Source organism: Schistosoma mansoni, chromosome 1 (assembly GCF_000237925.1).
Source record: "Schistosoma mansoni strain Puerto Rico chromosome 1, complete genome".
Lineage (NCBI taxonomy): Eukaryota > Metazoa > Platyhelminthes > Trematoda > Strigeidida > Schistosomatidae > Schistosoma > Schistosoma mansoni.
In genome coordinates, this window is record NC_031495.1 from 21,758,464 (window position 1) to 21,786,347 (window position 27,884).

A 27,884-nucleotide genomic window follows, 5' to 3' on the forward strand; every position below is an offset into this window, starting at 1 on the left:
CCACCACTTAGTTACATCTAATGGCTAGTCAGAATTCCAGTTTGTCACATCGTCGCACTACCATGGTTGGAGATAGTGAACAGCAAATTACAAGTTTCAATGCTCATGGGGCTACGTTCCACACAGAAAATGACGATTCTGTCCCTTCGTTTGATGAACAAATATTTGATGCTTGTCGCAATGGGGATTTGGCTCTTGTAAAATGTCTACTGGAAAATGGAGTGAATGTTAACCTCAATGATACTTCAGGTCGAAAGTCGACGCCGCTTCACTTTGCTGCTGGATACGGCCGTCGAGAAGTTGTTAGTCTTCTCTTAGATCACAATGCAGATGTTTCTGCTAGAGACGAAGGAGGTTAGTTCCCTCCCCCTGAGTTTCATCACTTGAATCATGACGGTACAAAATGTTTATATTTTGTTTAATAAAAGGAGAAATTGACGTATTTTTATCACTCAAAGAGTGATAATGATGATACCATTGCCTAAAATAATCCCCATGTTTCTGAAGAATAATTTCGTTAGACTGCGAATCGCTTTGGATCTACAACTTTAATTCGAAAACTTTTCGATTTTGTTTTTTGTACAATTATAAACTTGTCCGTTCTAGTACTTGATCTGTCAGGATTTTGTTTAGGATTAAATTTTTTATTTAACGATGTATGTTGTTCGTTATCATTCGTTTGTCCCAAGAAAAATTCACGATAAATTGAAAGCCATAAACTTAAACCTCTAACAGAAGAGACATAACTCTAAATAAACACTAGTGTATTTAAATTTCCAGACATTAATAACATCCTCATGTATTTATCTATGTATATTTCGGTGCAAAATAGATCATGAATTCGGTATATATTGTCAGAAATCTTTTTCTGTGTTAGTCATTAGATTGTAGTATATTAGGCGTGTGGTTGTTGGATACAAACTTCTTTCTACGCATTTTTCACACCACACATTGTCAGTTTTTCTGTATATATATATATATATATATATATATATATATATATATATAGTATTCACGGTACTTCTTTCGTATGTTAAGGTTTGATTCCCTTGCATAATGCATGCTCATTCGGACACGTTGATGTGGTGCACCTGTTACTATCAGCAGGTTCTGACCCAAATGCTGAGGATTGCTGGAACTACACACCTCTACATGAAGCTGCTATAAAAGGAAAAGTGGAAGTTTGCATTTTGTTGCTTCAGGTATGTCATTTGGTGTTGTCTTTTTTTTCGAGGATTATCGGGTTATAATTCTTTTTCTTGTTACCTTGACAAAGTATGAATTTATTTCACTTTTTAATTATATCGTATAAATCTGATCATTGTTACGTAGGAAGAACTGTATTGTGTAATTATCTTAGTTATGAACGTAATGATTTAGGTTGCAAAGTTTATACTATTAAATTGGGTTTCTATACATATTTATATCAGGTTTCCAAATGTGAGTCATCCGATGATAAATATTTTCGAACCAGAAAGCATTCACTTATATATCTACTCTAAATCGCTAAACATACTTGTAGCACCCAGTTTAAGCTCCATATTTCAGCGTAGTAGTTTTTTCTAAAAAGGCTGTATTTTCATACTGTATATTGCCTCTTCTTTACAGAGTATCTGTAGTGAAGCATAGGATTACCATTGAACCACTTAAGCTTGTTGTCGATCCTGATGTGCATTATTTCCTCTTTCGGTTGTGAATCATGTAAAACAGAATTGCGTCTTCCATTTTCAACGTAGAACTTTAACTCTAAACATATTAAAACTGCTCTTTTTATTGTTCAAGTTAATAAGCTGATGGATTAGTAAGTAGTACATTGTTTTCTACTTAAATTAGGCAAAAGCCAATCCTCACGCTCGAAATTTAGATGGGAAAACCCCTGTTGATTTGGCTGAGGGTTCGGCCCGTTTAGCTTTACTTGGAGAGTATAGGAAAGATGAACTACTCGAAGCTGCTCGAAGTGGGAATGAAGAAAAGCTCATAAGTCTGTTGACTCCACAAAATGTAAACTGTCATGCTGGAGATGGTCGTAAATCTACACCATTACATTTGGCTGCTGGTTATAACCGGTAAGTAATCTATCATTTCACTGTTCTGTCTTTTTAATATCATCTTTAAGTCATAGATCCAGATTTTCCATTAGAGAATCAAAACAACTGTGTACTATTATTTCCTCTTAATTTTAACATCACCCTAGTTCATTTTGTGATTAAGAATACTTGTAGAAAATAAAGCACAATTATGAAGAAAGCGTTCTATTCGCTCCACCTAGCTACTTTTACAAGCCATAGTCACAATGAATATTGCAAATTTATTCATTTTAACTTTCTGTTTCTCTTCGTTTCTATTTTTTACCTTTATTTTCCAACTCACTGGCTCATCCTTGGTGAATGTTCTGTCCTGTTTAAATAATGTCAGGTTTCTGTCTGGTTGGAGTTTTAAATGCTACTACCAAATACGGCATTCTAATCAGCTTTTCTGAAACCGCATGTGTCATTTAAACTGATCTTCAGTGCTCGCAGATTGATAGAGTCCGGACAAGATCTAGGTTTTACTATCTCTTTGGAAAGTCTTGATGTCAATGTCTGCTGTATCTCTAAGACTCTTACTCAAGGATAGCGTCACAAATTTGTTGATTCGAAAACATTTTACACATGCTTATATCCAGGGACCCTGTTGTACCTACTAATGGTTTGGCTAAGCGCCAGAACATAGGCGGAACCAGTCAATTAGATCTCCGGTAAAAATCGTTTATTTTAAGAGAAACTGGTGTGGAAAAAGATATCCTTCCGTAATCTTCGGCTAAGCGCCGGCAGGTCGTAGCCAGGATGCAATCAAGTCTCTATTCTACTATCAATTAAATGATCTTGAAAAAGCGTATTCGACAGATATTGTAGTCAGAAGGGGTTTTGTGGAGATTTCAGTATTTTCATAGTTGAAAGCATGAGTCAATTGGACGAAACGGCCGTCCAGTGCTTTCAGGTTTTCCTTGGTGGTCTAGCTTCAATTGACTGATGATTTCAACTATGAAGATATTGTAGTGTTAAACAGAGAGAGTCTCTCGGGTAGCCGATCAAGTAGCGGTGATCGTCTCGTGCAGCTTTGCACAGAATTTAGCTTGTTTCTCGACAGCGCTAACCTGACGTCCTCTCTGTACAACCCATACCTGGACTCAGATTGGTTACATTACTACGGCTATTATGGTCGTGTGCAAGACTAGTGCTCCTTTCGGATTACCTATCTAAACAGCAAACACTGAATTTTAAGCTTCTCGCGTAGTTGTTTCAGTAATATCAGTTGCATGTATTGTTTTGTTCTGTATAACCCTTAATAATGAAAGTTTATCATACTAGTGCGAAAAATTGGATAAAAGTACAGTTTTAATTAAACGGAAGTTTCATTCGCTTAATTCCACTCTGCTCATAGTCATTACTAGCGCGTTTATACAGAAATCTGTTCACGCGAAAACCACTGTTATCTCCGATAATTTATTTTCTCTATTGGTAAATAACTTTTCGTACAGATTTCATACACATCAAATACCAAATATATTTCAATTTGACTAATGTTATACAAGGAATTATAGGATGTATTGAAAGCCATAAGTAGTGTAACTTGACAATTGTTAACGAGATTTACAAATTCCTATCTCAGGGCATTATATTTTGCCGGCTTTTTCAATATTATAACAATTTTATGAGGGCAAGAATGAGTAGTCGTTTCGTTTTGTAGAAGAGCTTGTTTCAATATATTCCAATTAAATATATGCTTTTGTTGGATAAAGTGTAGTAGGGTCAATCCCATTTAACTATTTGATGATAATATGCTTTCACAGAATATCATCACACTACACCTGATTAAACCCTTCTTTTGATCTGTATCTTTTAGTACAAAAATTGTGAAAATTTTGTTAAAAAATGGATCTGATGTTATCGCTAAAGATAAAGGTGGTCTCATTCCTTTGCATAATGCTTGTTCCTATGGTCATTTGGACGTTTGTGAATTGTTAATTAGTGCTGGTTATGGTTCTGCTCAAGTACATGCCGCTGATTTATGGCAGTATACACCATTACATGAAGCAGCCAGCAAATCACGTGCAGAAGTGTGTTTTCTACTTTTGGCATATGGTGCAAATCCAACCCAACCAAACTGCCATGGGAAGTCTGCATTAGATTTGGTGCCGAATAATGATCTAAGACAGAGATTGCTTTTTGAGTATCGAGGTGCGTTTGTTTTATGACACCACCATTTATGTATATGAATCCTTGTAACTAAAGGTGTTATTAGATTCCAACACCCGGGTTCGAATTTTATGGTCATTGACCACAGATACGACATAGTTTGTACATGGATTAAATAGTTTTCTTTCAGAAGGAATGTTTGGTTTATCAAAGCTCTGTAATGACCTCATGTTCAACGCAATGGAATCAATTCTTTAAATGTAGCAACTCAACAATTAGTATATCTTTGTGGACTTATTCTGTATATGTGTTCGTTCTCTTCAAAAGAAAGGCTTCACAAAATGGATATGGGTATTTTGTTCACTGTTGGTTGTTTAATTACTACGTCTTTTGTTCCAAGTATCACAACTGTATTAACCAACGATCTATCCGATGGTAAATAGCCAAATAGGTTGCGCGATTATGGTATTCCATTCAGTCATCTAATATAATACTATAGAGACAGCTTGCGTTGTAAACAAATATTTAGATATGTTTGCAAACTGTCTTATTTTGTCCTGGAACTTATATCATTTGTAATTAGGGGAGTGAAATTGAGTGAATCCACTTTCAAAAAGTCGAACTGCATGGAATTAGTGATAATAAAGTATGATTTCAGGTGTTCACATACAAGTTTTTAACCTCTTCTTATTAGATGTGGCTAGAAAAACTACTTTCTATGCACAGCTCAACTCATTTATTGAAATCCACATAAAATTGTTATGATTTAAGAGTTTACAGCTTCTTTTATTCTGATTCTACTTCAAATATTATCTCTCCCCGAGTTAGGCTGTGACTCAGAATATGTAACCAATATTCTTCTCATCTTGTTCTGACCAGTGTAGCAACTTCATCCACTGGTTTCTCGGCCCTGATTTAAGCATAGTGTACAAACGTAGCTTCTCCATCAGTGGTCCCATCGTGTTTGTGGTATAATCCCAAGGTATTGGTGATCAAGCATCTATAACGTTCGTAGTTGAAGAGATATGTCTCGATACACTGCAGATTTCGCCTCGAAGTCGGTAAACTTTTTCTTGCTCACTAGTTCACTAAGCTTGATATGACAATCTTATATTCAATAGCTTAGCATTGAGCCAGTGCAGATTATCTAGAATCAATGTTTACCATCTGATAACAAGGAAATGTATATTAAGCATCATCTGGTTTCTATTTAAGACGTTAAAAGGTTCATTTAAATTGATAGTTTTATGAATAGTTTATAGTATAATAGTTTTCGGTAATTTATCTGAGTTGGTGACCATACTTAAGTATATCCCAATTTTCTTTTTATTGAAATAATTATTGTCAAGAGATATGACATTGTGCTAAACATAATCTGTAAGCTTTTCAAAAATCCTCAATCCGTTTTACACTTATACAGCCCTTGTATCAATATAAACGTTTGCATCTGCTATTAGTAACGTATCTTATTCTACATCTTAACCATCCATATAAGTATTTCATGAAGCAATAAATTTTTCGGGTAAATTTTAGCTATCAAAATATTGGATTACAACATTTTATACTTACAAATGATTTACTCCGTACCCTTAATAAAGCCAGTCTTTAATAGAAACTTCATTTATACTCGCTCTTTACGTCTCTAAATCGGTACAATTATTTGATGAATGTAGCGTTCACCATTTTCTTTTACAGGATATCTTTTTCTTGAAGCTTGTCAGAGTGCAGACATCCATCAAATTCGAAAATTGCTCTCTTTACCCACTAGTACCATGTCAAGCAATACCTTTTCAATCGCCCCACCACTATCAGTCAGTTTAAGTGTTCCTTCTAATACTTGTTCTTCTATTCATGACGGGCAGTGCATACATCAGAAAAATTGTAGTATTTCTCCAGTATCGTCTTCAAGTCAACACCAAGAATCCATTTTACCTATGCCTGTTCAAATTAATCAGGATCTCCTTCATTTCCGACACCCATTCGTCGGTAACACTGCTCTTCATTCTGCCTGTTGTGCAACCAACTCTGGAGAACAAACCATCACGAGAACATTTCACCTTAGTTCAGGTTCTTATCCTGGATTTCATTCACCAGAAAACAAACAACTTATATCTCACACACAGTACACCAAGGACTTGTTAGTCAAACCAGTCAGTCGTAATGTTTCACCAGTCTTGGGTAGACAGTTGATTGAATGGCTTATCGATCAAGGTATTTCGGTCTCAGATTGCAATGTTGAGGGTCAAACTCCTCTCCACTTAGCCGCTCGTTACGGATATCTTGAAGCAACTGCTTGTTTGCTACGACGCGGTGCCGAACCAAACGTTGCGGACTGGCATGGTTTCACACCTTTACACCTGGCTGCTAAATATGGACATTCTCATATTATACAGCTCTTAGTTCAAGGATTTGGTGCAGACTTAAGTTGTACTACTATACCAGGAGGCTATACTGCTGCCTCTTTGGCTTCTACTGAGTGTGTCAGACGTCTTATTGCAGAACTAAGTCTTAATCCAGTGAATAACACTCTGAGTTCTTCACAAAAATCATCCACTGAAAGACATGTTACTGATTCGTCAAATTACATGCCTTCTTCGCCAGGTAACTTTTCCTTTTTTATTTGGGTACTAGTAAGTTTTCCTTTCACTTTCAATTAATAAAGTTGTGCTATTTGCCTAGCAAAAACTTAAATTTAAGGATTGAGTAATAACACTTTAATAATATATGAGGCAAGTATTTTTAACGTGTTTCAAGCTGTACCTCTTATATCTTCATTTCATATACCAACTTTGCGCCTAGGTTTGTTAACAATACGTAGTTATTAGATTAATAGGACTATGATCAAACTGGTCAAGAAGAGACATCACAAAGTAAGATCAGTGACGAATATTACCCAGTGGGTCTGAATCCCATAATGCAAGTTCAAAATCTCACAAATTAAACACTATTTTATGATCAAATATGACGCTGCCAAGAAAACAGTTGTTAAATTTTTACAAAGATAGTTTCATGAAACTAAAACGTTAACTGACTCAGATGATCACTAATAACTTTCATGTACGTACCTATAACACAATACTTGCGTTGTGAGTCTTCAAATATTTTACAAACAATTTGTCTTTGGACGTAAACAACCAGTGTTTTGTATACCCACTATTTATTTCGACCAATGTTACTGCTTAGTGAACTCTTTAAAACAAAAGTTACAATCATGAGTACACGAGAAATATATAAAAGTATAGGTAAAAAATTAGGCTGGAAGGAGGATAAATATAAGCAAACCAAAACATGGAATCAGTTTATGAAGTCACTGACAGTTGAACTTAGCCATGTTAATAGGTGTAGACTATCTGGTTGAGGTCCACGTGATTATCGTAAACAATAATTGGAGACTTTAAATTGGATTTCTCAAAATCATTTGTAATGACGTATGTGCATCTATTCTTTGTCCTCCTCCGAACTCACCGTAAATTTTTTGTGTTTCTGTTTCCCTAATTTCTATTGTATTCTCGAATCGTATCGTTGATGCCAAATCTTTCCTATTACCACTGATACTGTTACTACCTCTAATATTCTGAGATTTGGCCTGACAAATTCACCTCTCTGTGCTAATTGGGTATGGCAACTTGAACCGATATACATACGTACAGGTTCTACGTTTTAACCTAATGACTGACTGGCACAGCTTGATGGAGCACCTACCTTATTTCATGTTTCGATATGTATAACTTAAAGGTGATTGGCTGATAAGAACTTGTTAAACTTAACACAGTAAAATATAACTTCATGAATCAAGGATTAAAAAATAAGTGTACAATTGTAATAGGTTAAATTTAACTCACTAATTCCTTTTCGAATAATTCGACCAACTGACCCAAACCAAGGGATATAAGAAAATTCGCCGTCGTTAGTTTACCACTACCTGAACAGCTTGGGTTATTCAACTTAACCAAAGTCATATTTGATGGAGAGGTTGGGTTTAAGATATTTGCAGATGGAACAATTGGTCCCGGTAAATTAGACTCGCGACCTTGACACTCAATTCGTGGACCGATGGACATAGATGGTAACAGGTTACTAAACGATGTTTGCTGAGGTAAGGATGTATCCAAGTTAGATGTAGGTAAGGTAGTAGAACTGAACGAAGATGAAAGAACATTTTCCTTTGAGACTGTTGTAATACAAGCAGTCGTGTGAAGCATTACATCCAATAGCAAAGATTTAACGTCATCAGCTGTCGCCAGTTCGAAAGGTGTTTGATCTAAATAAAACATAGTTTGTTATGAGGTACTTTATGAAATAAATGTAAAATAACTCAGTTACTAAGCAGAATTTATTGATTTTTTGATTAATGATGAAACAGTGTAAAATGCTATATTGATCGATAGAATTCGATCAGCACAAAAGGATAAGAGAAATATGATATTAATCACTACTTAGTGATCACTCAATTGTGAATATCTCAATCTCATAGGACATCAGTCGCGACCCGAAGAGCTCAGAGGTATTGTCCCCAAATTAGGAGCTGGGTTCAACCTATATAGGGAGCACCAGTTTACTGAAGACTGCAAATAACCCTTAGTGACGAGTACCAACAAGTAAAAATATAATAAATCTGTTGTTTGATTTCAATTTAAACTTTTTTTCATTGCCCAAATTTAAATTTAGATGCAGAGAAAACCCAAAGTACGGCTGCTTGTAGTCAACAAGTTATTCCATTTTCAGTTTGTTCTGGGTCACATTCACTGGACAATTCGAACATGTTTCATGACCCCAAATACTCTCAGAAACCTACTTCTAACAATCCTTCGTCTGCTAATCGTAGCACCACTACTACTCTTCCGATTCCAAGTGCTGATTATGTCTCCCCGTCTGGGAGTCACAGCTGGGCGGATATAGTACTACAGTTGTTAGAAGCAGCCAAATCTGGTGATGTAGAAATGGTTCGTCGTCTTATTACAACACATCATTATTCTGTTTGTCCGGATGGTGCTGCAAATGAATTATGTACCGAGTCGTCAGAGTCGTATACTGTTACTGCTCCACTGGATCTAATCAATTGTCGTGATATCGATGGTCGACACTCAACACCTCTACACTTTGCCGCTGGATATAATAGATTAGCTATCGTAGAATTACTGTTACAGTACAAAGCTGATGTTCATGCTAAAGATAAAGGTGGTTTAGTACCACTGCATAATGCTTGTTCTTATGGTCATGCTAAGGTAAGGCACTTAATCTCATCAGTAAGCTTATTTTAAATTTATGCTGACCACAAGTTTCATTGTATATTAATTGAAATTTAGTCATGCTTAGCAACCTTAACTAAAAACTATTTGTTATTCGGATTAACAAATTCCGTACAATTGTGTTGTTCAACTGGTACTTCTGATGGAAGTGGCTTGGCAGTTAGAGTACTAGATTTTCAGCTACATCAGTTTGTCAGGTCGCATACTTTTTAATCTCTCTAAATCTGGAGTGTGAACATTGTTTCATACAGATGTTCCTCGGTTTTACTCCTTTTCGAACTACGTTCTCAGTGTATGGTGTTTTGCTTCTATGGATATCATGATTATAACTTCATTTTCGTGTTTTTAGTTTCCTCTTGTTGTTTTGTTGTCAAGTATAACAGTTTGGACTGGTGCATTTTTATACTAAATTCTACGTTTGAAACTGACTGACTGAAATATAATAATATCATTGACTCTGTTCACACATCGGTTAAATCCCGTGTCAGGTTTGGATGATTTGCCAGAAGGGTTGTTTTTAAAGTAACTTAACATAACTAAGACCATGTTGACCCCAGTAAACTGATATCGAGATTCTGAGTACTTTAAATACCGAGAATTTGATTGATACTTTATGTACTCGACAGCCTTGAGTAACATTAAAGCGCTTGAAGCAGTTAAATAAAGCTCAGATACTTCTGGAAAGATGATTTGTTATTCACTTTATCGTTTAATACTAGACTTGATGTTCACTGTTATGACACGCAGTTTTCCTTAAGGATATCATTAGACGGCCTTTGATTTCTCGTAAAATTTTGATAACATGGTATTTTTGACTTATCATTTGACTTATAAAAAATTATTATGGTTATTGCTGTTAAGTTTAGAACTGTTTTATTACTAATCATACAACTTATTCATGTAGTAAGAAATTGAATAAATATGAGTTGGGAATAAAATAGCGTAATGTGATACATGTTTGTGCCTGTTATCTGGTGACATCACACGTAACTAGTAATTGAAAATCTAGCTACAAAATAATGATTTGGTGACTTTTTATTTAAAAGGTTGCTGAACTCCTTATTCAACATGGAGCCAATGTTAATGTTACTGACTTGTGGCGTTTCACCCCTCTACACGAGGCTGCAGCCAAGGGCAAGTTCGAGATTTGTCGATTATTGCTCAAGCATGGTGCCGATCCGTTGAAAAAGAATCGCGATGGTCATACACCTATAGATCTGGTTAAAGTATGTATTCATTATTTTTTTGAATAAATTGAGCATTGGGTAGATTGTTTTAAATAAATTAATATATTTGTAATATCCCAGTGAGTAGAAAAATTAGATTTTTTGACGTTTCGCAACTCAGTTTAAGCCACTTCTTCATTACATAATAATAAGTTTGTTTGTAATATCTTTATTTTTCACAATTCAGTGATTTTGCTTGAAATACCTCCGTTCTTATATATTGATAGTGTACATTAGTGTTTATGACACAATACCGGCACACATCTACTAAACTACTAAATTAAAATATTCACATTTTCCTTTCAGGCATTGGTAGGTGTTATTAATAGTAACTCGTTTTGCTAATTTTTCAGAAACTGAATTTTTTCTTATTGACATTTGGTCGTATTTCATAGACGTTGATCAAAGTTTTGCGATAACATTTATTTCAAACAACAATAAATTATCAGCCCCCACCCACTGCGTAAAGTAGTCAATGAACTGTGAAGGAAGCCTTTGGTGTTATATATATATATATATATACTTAAGATTTTGATCATTTCAAATGTCGTAAAAAATATAATAATATTAAGTTTAGATAATCATATTGTTGATCTTAATGGTCACATAGTTTTATTTCGTGACAGTAAACTAACTGAACTTCAGCTGAATGATTCATTAATAGACTTTTTCTTTATCGTGGTAATAATAGTCATACAATTAGCAAAAAAACTAGACGACAGAAGTAGAATTTCGGTTAAAATTATGACTTTCACTAAGTCGTTTTGTTTGAAATAAAGTTCAATTTTGTCAAAAGTTTAATGATATTTTAAAGCTGTAGATAAATAATTTTTATAAAGATTTTGTTTCATGCTAAATTGATGAATTTCATTTAAGAACATATTTCCATATGAAAGCATAACACAGATGAAGTAAATAGCTTTTTCAATAGTTATACACTAAGAAATATGAGCAGATATATTTTGTGTATAATAATATCCTTTATGTATTGGCCTTTATTTATCTAGGATACAGACAGTGATGTTTATGATCTATTACGCGGAGATATTGCCGTTTTAGAAGCAGCTAAGAAAGGAAATTTAACCAAAATAAAACGATTAGTAACTTCAGAAAATATCAATTGTCGTGATACTCAAGGAAGAAATTCAACACCGCTTCATTTAGCTGCTGGCTATAATAATATTGAAGTAAATTATTTTCATTTGAAGATAAAAAATTTGTCTTTGTCCTATGTTCAATGATATTATCTGTATGCACGATTTTTAATATTATTTTCTGTTGTTTCAATATAATTGACTGGATACTACGACACCTTGATTAACAATAATGTCTTTTAGTTAGGATTCCTAAACTGATCAAACAGTGTATCGGCAACAGTTTACCGTCTTTATCTTCATGAAATATTCCGATTGATTGAAATGACTGTACAGATTAAAGTAACAGGTTGTTATTGCGCATTGGCATTGTTTTTGAAACTTCCAATTAAATCTATGTGCTCTAAAGAATTTTAAACACTGTGGTAAAACTTTTTAAATTGACGATTTATCAATGCCGCTTACATACGACAATGGGCGAGTACGTTCTAAATATGGTTTCGAAAATAATTAGACAAAGAAGTGGATTATAAAAAAGGATGCTAATATAAAATGATCCTCATAGTTGTAAAAAACTGACAGCACTTTTGTCTCACTTGTATCCACGAAATACTAGTCATAGTACTAACTCTTAGTGACCGTAGTTCATATCCTGAAAAAGTATTTCTCCGTATTTTCCTACCAGTAAGAAATTATCAGATAATAAATTTTCGTTAAATCTTGAACTGAAGTTACCTTAAAGACAAAAGTCTGAAAATTTACTTAATATTTTGTAATCTTTATTTCTTTTTCCGAACATTAAGACATTAGAATTCTTACTGGAATCAGGAGCCGATGTAAACGCCAAAGATAAAGGTGGTCTAATCCCATTACATAATGCCAGTTCATACGGTCATGTTGATGTAGCTGCACTTCTTATTCGCTATGGAACTTCAGTAAATGCTGTAGACAAATGGGGTTATACACCGTTGCATGAAGCTGCTCAAAAAGGACGAACTCAGTTATGTGCTCTTCTGCTAGCTCATGGAGCAGATCCAAAAATAAGAAATCAAGAAAGTATGTTACATTTTTGTTTAGTTATATTTACTAAGTTTTAGTTATGATGTACAAGGTAGTTATCTTTCTTCACTAAGATTGTTGATAAAGGTATTTAGAATTCTATTAAATTCAATACTTTGTTTACATTTGTGTTGCGAAACTATTTTAATAAATGGCTGAGTACTGTAATTGATATACTTACAATTAGTTGCAGTTGTACGTATACTTCAATTTGTTATGTTTCTTTGAGTATTAAGCATCTTATTATCCCATATTCTTTGGCTTTCTATGCCCACTCATTTGTTTCTCCCTGAGAGATTTCCCCTTATGTTTACATGAAGTGTGGCAACTGAAACTGTGATGTTTTTTCCCGATATCTGTCCATATGTTCAATGTACATAGTACAATGCATATAAGTTTGCGTGTGTAAACATGTTACTAATTTCGTGTTCAGACTGTACATCTTTCGTCTTAATGTAGTTGGTTACTTAGTTCTGCGCGTTGATCTCTTCACTCATCTTGGGGCTATTTCAAACTGGATAGGTTAGTGCTTGGCGAGCTCTTGATACAGACGTGAATAAACGTCACTTAACTTTTGGAGAGTTTAGAGCAGGAAAGATGGTTTTCTGTTTTAGTTAGGTCAAGTGTACGGAGCACTGGTTAACTTATCACTTTTTTGACTAAGAAGCATAACATTCAAAAGTTGAAATTTTGAATAATTTGCTAGTATTTGATCGTAGATGTTTCCCACTCATTATTTGTGTATGGAGGGACCATCTAGTAAGTAATACTGCCTTTAAGTATGAATTACCAGGTAGATGTGGTGAATCGGTGAATTCTCATTGACTGTGATTATCGGAACATGTGTTGTACATTCCTAACCATTACTTACTTTGATGTTTTATCCTTTCTAACATAAATCTAGACTGGGAAAAAGCCAATCCCAGCCAGACATGGGATTAGTTCATAAAATTATTTACAGCTTGAGATCTGCGATTTGATCACATTGATTGGAGACTTGATGTGACATGACAGATATATTCATTATTTATCTTTTAATACTTTAATTTTATTCCATAATTTCATTCATTGTTTTTATTCCTTATTCCCAAACTCCATTCTCCGTGTTTATTTTAATTTTAATTTCTTTGTTTCCGATTATGATTATTTCCTCCTTCTCTCTCTGTGATGTGCTGTAATTTGAACTGTTGGACAATTATGACAGGTTATGTGTAAATCTACAGTTTCCATAGCACCATTGAATTACTCTGTTAATCTGCTTATCTATCATTCTTATAAGCTTTCTTTTCCAATAAAATCTCATTTAATATTGTTCGTTCATGTATTCTAAGTCATGGATAATGTCATATGATAAAATTCATATGGAAATCTGTTGATTTTATAATCTGATTATCACTAGGAAATTTTGTGATTTCATTTATCATCACTAATTTAGGCTCATCCAAAACAATGACCACTTACAAAGATGTTTGTTCATATTCCGTCACTTTTGTTGACCAATCATCTCTTTACTTTAATAAGAAAAGCTCATTAATAATAATAATAATCATAATAATATAGGTTTACACGATAATCTAGAATTGGTAATTATACACCGGTGGAGTATGCTGTAGTTATATTAAGTGAATCTTTTTATTGTGATCTATGAACCATAGAAAAGTTAGATTGGTGGATATCTCCTATGTAGTATTTTATAAAACCTATTTATTACTACTTCAACTATGTGATACTTTTCCTCTTCATGAACCACTGGACATTCAACCATTAGATCACTTTCTGACCTCAGCTCCAATTACTTCGATTTAAGCATCAGAAAAGTTAAATACATAAATCTATATTTCATACATGAGTTTGTAGAAGAAAAGAAAAGAACAATATCATTGTTTTTATTATGACTAGTGAAGATTGATAATTAGGTGGTACTATATTATCGATTATACCTGTTTTTACTGTGTGTATATGCTTACTGTACAATGTTTTTATTTATATTAATAATAAGGTAGATAAATATTAGTGAATTTAAACTGAAACAAGGAACACTTAACAAGTAAACGGATATAACATTTAATTCTTGTTTGTTTGTTCATTCTTCTGCTTTTAAATACTTATTTTGTGATTGGATGGAATGTAAACAGAAAGACTGTAGAACTAATACAATCTGAGGAAGCCATAAGAAAAAATTAGTCAAATATATATATATATATATATATATATATATATATATATATAACCCACTGTTTCTTACAGCTTATTCGAAAATGCACAATTGTCTAATGAGCTCTCTTCGATGTTAAGTTTGTTGTTCTGTACCAATAAGCTGGGCGACGTACTGACTGTTTCCTCGTTAACTACCTTTATCCTTGTCTTTCGGTTTCATATGCTCTATAACTTATTCTTCTACATTATTTTCTTTAAAATAGGAATTAACTGATTCAGCTTGGTTATTATTCATTAAAAAGCAGTGACTAAACAGCGACTTCATAGTAATCTTCAAATGATATCAGTTTTCGTTACTATTCACCATGTGTCATAGTCAGTCAGTCAGCTATAACGTAGGACCAGGCACATATATGCATCGGTCCAAGTTGCCATACTTCGTTAGCACAACAAGATGAACACCGGGTTCATAGTAGTTAGTTTAGTGGTGGTAACATATAAAAGAAAGGTTATATATAAGGATATAGTATAGGAAGGAAGACAGATATGAAGCAGTTTTAATCTCAAGGTTTAAGGGAGGATAAAGAGTGTATACACCTACGCCATTGTGATCGATTCTGAGCCATGTCACCTAGAGTCTACAACCATTGGTTACAATAGTTGCGCGGACCCCAACCAAGTAGTCTGCATCTACCAACATGGCTTAGACTAGAAGTTGGTGACTTCAAGCTCTGATGCTATGTTTTGGCTTGGTCGTATCAACTGATTTACCATCATTCCCTAATATCCTGAGTCTAACCTCACTATTACTTACCCGGTGATCCCAGCAGATGCGAGCAATATTTCTAAGGCATCTGTGGTCAAATATTAGTAACTTACGAGTATCTCCTACTCTTAATGGCCATGTTTCACAGCCGTAAGTAGAACAAAGCGAACTGCTGCGCAGTATGTTCGTCCCTTAATTGATAGACGGACATCTCTTCTTCGCCATAAGTGACGTAAGTTGGCAAAAGCCAAACGAGCTTTTTGAATCCGTGATGAGATTTCGTCAGACACCAACCTATCAGGGCTTATCAGACCTCCAGGATAAGTGAAGTTGTCCACGCGTTCGACTACTTCACTCCCTATCCTTAGTTCATGTGTTGACGCAGGTCAGTGCTGGAGTAACAATTTACATTTAGAAAGGGAGAAACGCATCCCAAACATCCTGGCATTATTACTCAGTATGATGCATTCACCGTCTTGAGTGTAACATTCTTTACACACCGCTTTACTTCAAAATATTCTACGATTTCTTGAACCCCTTTAAATCTAACTGACTTTCAACACAAATATCTTTTGAGTAATTACAAAATATAATATCTTTACTTAAGTTTTTATTCACGACAAAGAATGTCGACTGGTATGCTACTAACACTTAACTAAAATTAGAAACAATATATTCACGCTTTCGAATTCCAAACGGTGATCTCTTTTTATAAATTCTGATAGTGTTCTGCCCAGACAAACTTAATCACATCACATTTTCGCCACGCAATCAAAGTATGTTGTGTGCTAATAGATAGTCTGAAGGAAACTCCTAGATTCATCTTTCCTGCTTGTTGGTACTCGTCACTAAGGGTTATTTGCAGTCTTCAGTAAACTGGTGCTCCCTATATAGGTTGAACCCAGCTCCTAATTTGGGGACAATACCTCTGAGCTCTTCGGGTCGCGACTGATGTCCTATGAGATTGAGATATTCACAATTGAGTGATCACTAAGTAGTGATTAATATCATATTTCTCTTATCCTTTTGTGCTGATCGAATTCTATCGATCAATATAGCATTTTACACTGTTTCATCATTAATCAAAAAATCAATAAATTCTGCTTAGTAACTGAGTTATTTTACATTTATTTCATAAAGTACCTCATAACAAACTATGTTTTATTTAGATCAAACACCTTTCGAACTGGCGACAGCTGATGACGTTAAATCTTTGCTATTGGATGTAATGCTTCACACGACTGCTTGTATTACAACAGTCTCAAAGGAAAATGTTCTTTCATCTTCGTTCAGTTCTACTACCTTACCTACATCTAACTTGGATACATCCTTACCTCAGCAAACATCGTTTAGTAACCTGTTACCATCTATGTCCATCGGTCCACGAATTGAGTGTCAAGGTCGCGAGTCTAATTTACCGGGACCAATTGTTCCATCTGCAAATATCTTAAACCCAACCTCTCCATCAAATATGACTTTGGTTAAGTTGAATAACCCAAGCTGTTCAGGTAGTGGTAAACTAACGACGGCGAATTTTCTTATATCCCTTGGTTTGGGTCAGTTGGTCGAATTATTCGAAAAGGAATTAGTGAGTTAAATTTAACCTATTACAATTGTACACTTATTTTTTAATCCTTGATTCATGAAGTTATATTTTACTGTGTTAAGTTTAACAAGTTCTTATCAGCCAATCACCTTTAAGTTATACATATCGAAACATGAAATAAGGTAGGTGCTCCATCAAGCTGTGCCAGTCAGTCATTAGGTTAAAACGTAGAACCTGTACGTATGTATATCGGTTCAAGTTGCCATACCCAATTAGCACAGAGAGGTGAATTTGTCAGGCCAAATCTCAGAATATTAGAGGTAGTAACAGTATCAGTGGTAATAGGAAAGATTTGGCATCAACGATACGATTCGAGAATACAATAGAAATTAGGGAAACAGAAACACAAAAAATTTACGGTGAGTTCGGAGGAGGACAAAGAATAGATGCACATACGTCATTACAAATGATTTTGAGAAATCCAATTTAAAGTCTCCAATTATTGTTTACGATAATCACGTGGACCTCAACCAGATAGTCTACACCTATTAACATGGCTAAGTTCAACTGTCAGTGACTTCATAAACTGATTCCATGTTTTGGTTTGCTTATATATATCCTCCTTTCAAGCTACTCCTATACCAGAAAACACCGCTCGTCAAGGTATGCAGTGTCTCCAGATAAGTAATACTTGTCCGAACCACCTAAATTGGTGAAGATTTCCTAGCTCATCAATCGACTTGTCATCTTTACTTAGTACTCTTCTCCTAACCTTCAGTGTGCTCACTCCTTGGCCCCAAAATATACTAGCAACGCTCCGAAGATATTTGTGTTCGAATACCAGTGACTTACGGTTATCCTCAATTCTTAATGGCCATATTTCATATCCGTAAATTAGAATGGAGTGAACTGCTGCGCATTAAATTCGTCCTCTGGCCTACACCAAAGGTGACACTGGTCGGCAAATGCCAATCGAGCCTTCTGTATCCGTGTCGAAATTTCATCAGACACCAGACTGTCAGGACTGATGGGACTTTCAAGATAAGTGAAGCGATCGATGTGTCCAATTACTTGACTCCCTATCACTAATTCAGGCTATGACCCAAGCCAATTTATTTACCTTATTTAAGTCTAGTATTGTTCTCCCTCAAAATAGATACTCAGCCATAGTATGTTAATTGATCACATAAAACCATGTAAAACTAAAATGGGAATCCATCTTCTAAAATTGCTTTAGTGCTCTGTGGTTTAGACTATTGGATTAAAAATTTGTGGAGGAGAAGACTCCATAAGAGAACCCCTACGCGAGTTTGGATGAGTGTGCAGTACCACTATCCTTACGCAGTTAATGATAATTTTAAATGAAGTTAATAAACTACTCATCTTGCACCCCAATCATGGCATTTTTCAACCGTAGTTACCTGTTGATCTCATAGTTGGGCGTCGACTGAATCTTTCATCCGGTTCAGCAACACTGCTAGTAGCTTTTCTTGGTACTGACACTAGTATGATGTCTCTGTAGTTCTCACACTTGCTCAGATCTTCTTTCTTTGGTATCTTGGTGAGGTTTCCTTCTTCTCAGTCAGTCTGTGGTAATTCTTCCCTTTCCCAGCTCTTCCTGAATAAAACGTGGAGCATGTTTGCAGTTATTTTTGTGTGTGAGCTCAGTGCTTCAGCTGGTATATTGTCAGGTCCTCCTGCTCTCCCACTCTTGATTCGTCCGATGGACATCCTGATTTATTCGATCGTTGTCGGAGTGACATCTATAGGAAGGTCTGTATGTGTGCCGCTTCGGTGTGTCTTATTTCTTTCTGTTTCAGCTTTTTCCACTGTCGTTGCTACTTTTTCCACGTATTTCTGCTTGTCGTCTCTAATGCTCCTCTTCACTCGTTTATTTGCTTCTTTGTATTCAGCCTATGCCTTGGCTTTCTCTGTTGTTGTTCAGCTGCTGTTAATTGCTGTCTTCTTGTTCTTTCTTTCTCGAATCTCGTCCGAGGTTTCCATAGAGATCCATTCCTTATGATGATGTTTCTCGCGTCCAAAAACCTCCTGACACGTTGAAGCTAATGCTTCTTTGATCCCTTTCCAGTTGTCCTCCATAGTAGTTTTGTCTTTCAGTATATCCTGTATGGTTTGGAACCTGTTGTTGACAGTTATCTCGAATTGGTCGAGTTTGTCAGTATGTCGAAGGAAGGCTGTATTGAACCTTTGTAGGGCTGTTTCCCCAGCTGTCCAGTGTTTCTTTAGCTTCTGTTTCATCTTGGCCACAACCAAGTGGTGATCTGAAGCCTTGTCAGTTCCTCTTCTGGTCCTCACGTCTTCCATTGACATTCTGAATGTTTTAGTGATGCGACTATGATCGATCTGATTCTGTGTGGTGTGATGCGGTAAGACCCATTTAACTTTCTGTATGCGTTTGTATGAGAATATTGTACCCCTTATAACTAATGTGTCGAATGCACATAGATTTGCAAATCTCTCACCATTTTCATTCCTCTCTCCTAGTCCTTGTCCAATTATATCTTCATATCCGGTGTTGTCCATTCGAACTTTGGCGTTGAGATCTCCCATCAGGATTGTTAGGTCCTTTCCTGTGCACTTCGCTATGATTGATTGCAGCATGTCGTAGAACTGATCATTAATGTCGTTGTTGCTATCATTGGTGGGTGCATAACATTCATTTTGATTTCCTCCATTGTTTTGAATGATGCTTTGATGATCCTGGATCCATGGGATCACTCAATAAGTACATTTCGAGCAACTCCCGTACCTAACTAATGCTGTTTAGCTTTGGTTCGATGGGTTTCGCTGATTCCGAAAACCGCGAAGTTGTATCTCCTCATTTCCGTTGCTATTTGGCTGATTCTCCTGATCTCCCACATTATCCGAACGTTTCATGTACCTATAAAAATTGTTGCTCTGGTTGTTAGAAGTGTCATCGGCCGCGTGACTTCCGAAGAATCTTGGCTTTCATCATGAGACGTCATAATTATTCCTTCAACTTGGAGGCGGAGTTATTTCCCTGACAGAGTTAAATAAAAATGAGGAAAACTGACAACCCTGACGAAGACCACATGAAGTAGTCAATTCCGACGACAGTTCATCATAAGCTGTGACTCGACCAGTAGTGTTCGAGTAGACAGTTTGTACAAGGTTAATGCAACTCTGATACGCCTTTCAATGACAGACAATGCCACACAACACCACAACCAACGGAGTCGAACGCTGTCCTAACCTCAAGGAATACCACTACTATCGGACGCCGAGAAGTATGCTTATGTTACAGAACCTGTCGGAGGGTGAATATTTGATCTATATATCCACACCTAAGTCTGAAACCAACATGCTATTTTCAGGTTTGCTTTTTACGAGCTTAATTTAGAAGTCGAGTTAATATTGAAGCTAATATTTTAGTTACTACATTAGTCAAACTGATTTCTCTGTGATTTTCACAAGAGAATTTTTGTCCTCTCTTATAGACAGGGACGATCAGTGATCGAGACCATTCAGACAGGATTATACTCGGTTACCAGATTTTAACTAAGATCTCAGTTAATTTAACTGCTAAAACTGAACCACCATCCCTAAAAATCCCGGGATTTAGTTCATCAAACTCTCTTGCTTTCCCTCCCTTTACATTGCTTATGGCCTTCACAACCTCACTAAGAGTTGGAAGACTTGTATCAATTCGCCATTCAGGTTGACTGGAGATAGTGGGTAACTGGAGTGTGGTTGAAGGCCAGTTGAATTGTTCCCTAAGGTGTTTTGCCCTTCGCTTAAATCTCATGGATTGGAAGTGAGTAATAGTCCCGTCTTTTTCCGAGATAGTTTCACTAATAGCCATATTTTTAATACCCGTTTCCTCGAGAAGCTTGGACAGTTGTCTTATGTTATGTTTGACTGCTGCGTTTTCCATCTCTTCTACTGTTTTCGCTACTCACCACTGCTCATGATCATTACGTATGCTTTCTATCAGCCTACTTTTAAGCTGCCGGCAATGAGATCTATTTGAGTTCATCGATGAGTCGATTGTTAAGGTCACCACGTCAGACGATGTTTCTCCTCATGTTTAAAGTTGGTGTTTTCTAGAAATAGACGGTTATCTAAGGATAGTTACAGTAGACCGTCTCCATAATCTGTTTGCCGAGACACGATACCGTATGACCTTTCTAAGTGCCTTCCCGTTTGGTTTAGTCTACTTGCTTAGTGCATTAAAATCACCCACTATCATGACGTCATCACGGGGTTTGAGTTTTAGGAGGTTGGATAGCTCCTTATAAAATTCATCTTTAGCTTCGCCAATATCCAACTAAAGGGAGTGTAGGCAGAGACAATGAGAAGCCAACGGCATATGTTGTTATCTTTCCAAGTTCTTACTGTCCCGTTTAGTCGGACAGAGCACAAATGACTGTCTACTGGAATGCAGTCCAACAGAGCCTATTCTGCGTTTGCATTCAATGTTATAACTACATCAGAGACACCACGTGAAGTGGCAGTGAGATTTCCAGATACTCAAAGGGTAAATCATGCCGCTTATATATATTGACAACGTCAGGTCAAATGAATGATTGTACATGGATCCTCTATGCGCGTCTTTGAGACGCAGCATACATCGATGTAGCGAGGCTCTGGAGTGCCAGCTAAAAAAGTCTGTTGTCCTATCTGACACATGGTTCGAATATTGGGAGCTCCAACACGTAGTCTAAAGTGTAGTTTCTGGAGACCAGAAATAACATTTTGTGAACTCAAATCATTAGCATTGGTGGCGCGTGAGAGAAATATAAATAAGAAGGGTTAGTCGTGAGAATAGGAGAATTATTAAGAAATGAGAGAGGGATTTGACAGCAAACAAGATTATTTCGAGTGTTGATAGAGATATGAGTGCGGTTGTCACTTCCCGGTTGCCCACTCTGTGGAAGGATATTTCTTCTTGAGAGACCTGAAGAAAAAGAAGAAGAGTAATTAGTGTTGATTTTAGCGACGTAGGAGCGTGACCTCAGAGCATAAGGGATAACTACTTGCGGCCGCTCACGTACGGCCATTTTATGGAAAGTTTTTGATACGTTAGTTGTATACTTCAAAAGACTTTACTACAGCGACGGAAATCCGTGGAGTAAGGTGAAGCGTGGTATACCTGGTGCCGGCCTCCTCTTACATCCTTTTTGAGAAGACGGCATCGCTGCAGATGCTGTTTGTTTGAGGGAAGCACCTTACTGCTGCCACACCCGTCTACGGCCGGAAGTACGACTTCGACTTCGGACCTTAGGTTGCTACTTTCAGTAATACCGTTCTCCAACCGACCTGCCTGTCATGATAGGCCCTAAGAAACCTGTGTTCCGGGCAATATGGCTTGGTTGAGCGATCACAGTAGGAAAGCCCGACCATCACGTCAAGGTAACATCTAAGATCTCAATTAGGCTGTATGCTTGTTTATATGTAGAAAGTAGAAAATGGTTTAAAAATATTTAGGTACATATAATCCTGTCTTAGATTGGGATAGAACTAAAGACAGTCAAAACAAAACGTAAAATCAGTCCTTAATGTTACTAACCCTTAGTTAGAGCTATGTTAGTGGATGCTGATTAACTGGTTGTGGTCCACGTGATCAACTATAAACTTTAAATAGTTTGACTCGTAATCCATTGGACTGGTACAAATTCATTCACTTTTTATTACACTTAACGAACTTGCTAGAAATAATAATTATTTTCTTGTTCCCGTTACTCGCGTTAGTAAATACAAAATTTTTTCTCAGAATTTACAGCATCTTGAAATATTACCCTAAACTTACTATGAGATATACTTTCTTATGTTTTGATTTCTATCAAGTTACTTTCTTAAATTACAGTTAAATTAAGTCCATTTCCACATATATACTACACAATTTTCTCACTTTTTTAGTGTGGTTTTGTTTTATGGGGATCGATATTTTTACTTTTTACCAGGTAACAATGGATATACTTTTAGAAATGGGTCACGAAGAGTTAAAAGAACTTGGTGTAACTGTTTATGGACATCGTCATAAAATTATCAAAGGCGTACAGAAATGGCGCTCTAATTGTATAACACAACAGTCCCCATTAAATCCCAGTAATGATACTCTCAAGTCTTCTGTACCCTCATCAAGCACCTCATACCCCTCCATTAGTCTACATTCTACAAGTTCAACAACAACTCAATTTCATGGTGTTGGTGTAGCTGAAGCCACTCCAACTGGTCCTGCCTATTTCCCTGCAGCAGCAGCTAAAAACACTGTGATGATAGAAATCGATTGTACAGATTCAGAATTCCTAGCTGTTGAGGAACAGGTAAAATTAAATAACATGGTGTGATCATTTCAAAATTTATCACTTTTTTATCATTTGATTTAAAGTAAGTCTTTATTACCATGATTTTATATGTAGTTTTTTCTTCTCACTAGAAATTATTTATAGTTTTGTTGTCTACCAATATTAACAATTATGGATAATATTTTTAGCGTTACGAAACATGTTTGTTTTTATTCATTTAATTAAAATTTAGTTGTCAAGCTGGTAATGTTCTTATGTCATTATTTATTAGTATTTTTTGTGAGATATGGATTCACTCCAAGTGATCCCTTGCATCCAGAAAATTTTTTATTAGTTATGTCTCTGCAAAACTGTAGTTTAACGATTTCGGATATACACTTTGAGCTACTTGTTTTACATCCCAGCCTTTGTATTTAAATGAAACTGTTAGTTTGAAATCATTCTTCTCCATTTATATCATAAACGCCTTTATTTTATTTTCATTGGTGAATAATAAAATATCCCTGCTGTTTGAATAATTTTTGCGATTGTCTTACATTTTCTAGCGTGGATATGATTGTCTGTTGTCGGTAATAAAATACAGGAAGACAACACACAAAGTTCATCGACACTAAAATAGTTTTCGTATAAATGTGTAATGATTATGCTCAACATTTATTCTTTTTTTGAATATATTTTCTCAAATGTTTTTCCTTCTACCCATAGATTCAGAGCACAATAAGAGAACATAAAGATAATTGTGGTGGGATTTACAAACGATATCGTATACTAAAAGTTGCTAGAATTAGAAATAAACGTCTTTGGGATCGTTATCTACACCGGTGTGCCGAAATTGCTGAAGATAATTCTGGGCATTATAACGAAAGACTTCTATTTCATGGATCCCCATTTTTGCAGTCTATCGTTATGAAAGGGTTTGATGAACGCTATGCATATATTGGTGGGATGTTTGGAGCTGGTATATATTTCGCAGAAAACTCATCTAAGTCGAACCAGGTGAATGTTTATAAATATTATCTCCATTTTTTAGTGACATTTTTGTATTATTATTATCATTATTATTATTATTATTTAAACACATAAACATTGGTACAAGGAGGCACCAAATAGATATGCGTCACATAAATCATTCGATTTGTGTTAGGGCTGTGATACTGCCCAACTGGCTAAACCGAAGCAGGTGGTTTTCTTAGGGGGCCACACCCCGAGCCTTTGACCTAAGAGTCTAATACACATGGCAGCGGAGCAACGTAAACAGGTACAGTCCTACGGTAGCCAGTGACCGACAATTGGTTCATACGCCATTTGTTCCCTCAGGATACCGGAGCCCATGTGCACCATTTGTTTGGAATCAGGGTTTTCCAACTCCCCTAGGTGGAGTTTCCGTGTCCACCAACCCGGTTAAAGCACCGGACATTCGCTTTTCGTCCTCTCAATTTCGTAAATAACACCCCTGGTGAGAGAAGGCAGTGAGTAGGTTTTACCTGACAGTGGCTGTATACACATGGCCATGTGTGAGCATTTGGAGAGGGAGAGCTGACTCTCCCCACCCTCGACCGTACCAGAGCATTGGGGAGCCACATTTTTGTATGTGTTCTGGTTCTATTAGTATTTATTTACTGCATAACAAATTGATTTTTTCGGAAGTATCACCCCATGTAGTCTTGACATAATCGGTTCGTCTCGTCAAGGAAGTTCCAAACCTGCTATCTGATAAATCAGTTTTGAGTGCTTTAATATTTAAGCTACTGAATATATTGAGGCTCGAATAGTTCAACTTTCATATTTCACTGAGTCAGTAGTCGATGTTGATTGACGAACGCCATATTGATTTTATTGCATTTGGTTACGAATGGAAAACTTCTTGACACTCACATTGTGGAAGTATTTAGTTTTATCACTATACCAATGCAATCATCTTCGATCACAACGATCTTTGATTTAAAATAACTTTTGATAGCGAGAAATATGAATATTTGTTTATTGTCCTACAATTGATAGAATATCAAGACCAATATATACTCTCAATTCAAAGTACAAAAATTATCTTTAAGGACGAGTCCTTAAACCTCTCACTCAATTTCTTTTTTGTTTGTTTACATAGAAATGATATTTTTACACTGTTTTAAGCAACAAATTATTGTGAAAACACTTTGTTTTCATTTCATATCTTTAACAACATTAAAATACAGTCATCTTAGTTCCCTTTTTTTTTTACTTTCTTTATACTAATCAATAAACAGTATCAGACTTAATGGTATAATATTTTTCATGTTCAAAATCTTGAGTTGTAATCCCGCTTATACACACTCTAAAGCGAGTCATTGTCATCCCTTTGAACACACTTGAATTTAGTAATATCAAGTTTAAATCAAGCAAGACTATGGTTCCCGAAATTAAATAAATTCATTCTATTTTAAGATTTTTTGTTAGCTAAAATTACCCTCAAATCAAAAATAATGATGTGGTTACTACAAAGTTTTGAAAAACTTTAGACAATGAGGCTAAAATGAATTTTCCCCACTTTACAGTAACTTATAAACACTAAAGAATGACACATTGCACATATTGTTTGAAATTGACCCATATTTGTATGTTGAATATTATGTCATGTAAAGTAGAGCAGTTTACAGCTGATGAGAATCCTTGAACTAGAGTGACTTCAGTCTATCCAATGAATCTTGTTCTTTGTGCTTTGTTCAAATTTATTGATGGACTGTATAAAATTTTGGATTTTTCGTTGATTGTAGGTTACAACAGTAATTACTAGTTCACTTAAGTGAAGAATAAATCCAAAAAAACATCAATGAATAAAGTAAAACTGAGTTAGTTCCATAATGATACAAGAAATGAATATGTCGCTACCACTTGAAGTATTTCTGAAATTAAAACAGGTCTGTTCAGTACCTTAAACACTGAACCGTCAACGACTGAGTCACAAGCTCAAACCTAATGTACTCATTTTACTACTGTACCTTGTCATTAAGCGGTATGTGTTTACGACTTTGCATACTTATTTTTATACCCCGTTACGTACGTAATCACCACAATCCCAATTCGTGCATGTATATATGCACATTCTGTACACTAATTATGTAATTTATTAGTTGTTGTTACAGCTGTTACTCTAAATATTACTTTTCCCATGTTTGTGTTTTTTGATGTTAACATCTCTACTCTTTTTAGTACAAAAGTGTACACTACTAAGTTATAAACTTAGTCATTACTGTACAACTGAGCTCCCTTTTAAGTGTGACAAATGTTATGTCGAACCTTGCCTGCCACATTATCATTTTTCTAGCCACAATGTATGTCATATTTTTGATAAAACTACCAATCAAGGCAATTTTTGTATGAACTGGCCTTCACTCAAAAGTTAGGTAAAGGCTTGAAAATACATTCACTAATTACAAAGCTTAAAAACGTGGATAAGGCCTTGAAAACTGATTTGGATAAACTATGTAACGAAAGTTAGTTACATAGGTAATCAATATTTAATACTTTAAGTATGTAGCCTTCTACAGCTTATCAATTATTCAATAAGCTTACACATTATTTGTTTCCAAGTAAAATAATAATATTACCATTTTACATCCCATTAATTACTTTTCCCATCAAAAATCTAAGAATATTTATCTAGCTTATCAATACTTTATCTTTTTTAGTATGTATATGGAATTGGTGGAGGAGCCGGTTGCCCAGCTCACAAATCTCGTTCATGTTACATTTGTCCACGTCAGTTGTTATTATGTCGCGTTGCTTTAGGACGGTCATTCATTCAGTTCAATGCCATGAAAGTAGCTCATGCACCCCCGGGCCACCATTCAATTGTTGGTCGACCAAGCGCAGGTGGACTCAATTTCTCTGAGTATGTCATATACAGAGGTGAACAAGCCTATCCTGAATATCTCATTACTTATTTGTTAGTCCCACCTGATCCAAATGATAATGAAAATGTGGCTGATCAAAATCTATCAAATCCTCTTACTCATAATACAAATATTGGACTTCTACCACCCACTAGTAACAGTGGCATCACTGGTACATCATCTAGTGTCGGTGTAGTTATGAACTCAGTACCATGTTACACTATGCCTTCAAGCCAAAAAAATATTGTAACGAGTACCTGTGATTCATCTTGTGTACAAACGCCTGTTCAGTCTCTGAAACTGCCTGTTACAAATACCTCTACTTCTGGTCCTCTGATTACAAGTGTAGCGTCAGCTGACAGACAGTTATCAGATCCTGCTTCTTCTATTGCATCTACAGCCCTAATCTCCTCTGCTCCAGGAGGTCCAAGTTGCCATCCGATCCCCTAA

At 35.7% G+C, this 27,884-nt stretch overlaps 1 protein-coding gene across 1 annotated transcript; it reads left to right on the forward strand.

Annotated features, from left to right (window-relative positions):
- Window positions 1-27,884, forward strand: Smp_128950 (putative tankyrase; the record flags this gene model as incomplete). The annotated part of the gene is made up of 14 exons (XM_018793648.1): window positions 1-354; window positions 1,039-1,202; window positions 1,834-2,066; window positions 3,886-4,220; window positions 5,874-6,779; window positions 9,201-9,403; window positions 10,474-10,653; window positions 11,661-11,840; window positions 12,551-12,803; window positions 16,899-17,237; window positions 23,177-23,335; window positions 23,480-23,583; window positions 24,271-24,561; window positions 27,231-27,884. Exons 1-14 carry the CDS (start codon window positions 21-23, stop codon window positions 27,882-27,884), a joined length of 4,335 nt encoding a protein of 1,444 aa, XP_018648139.1. The 5' UTR covers window positions 1-20.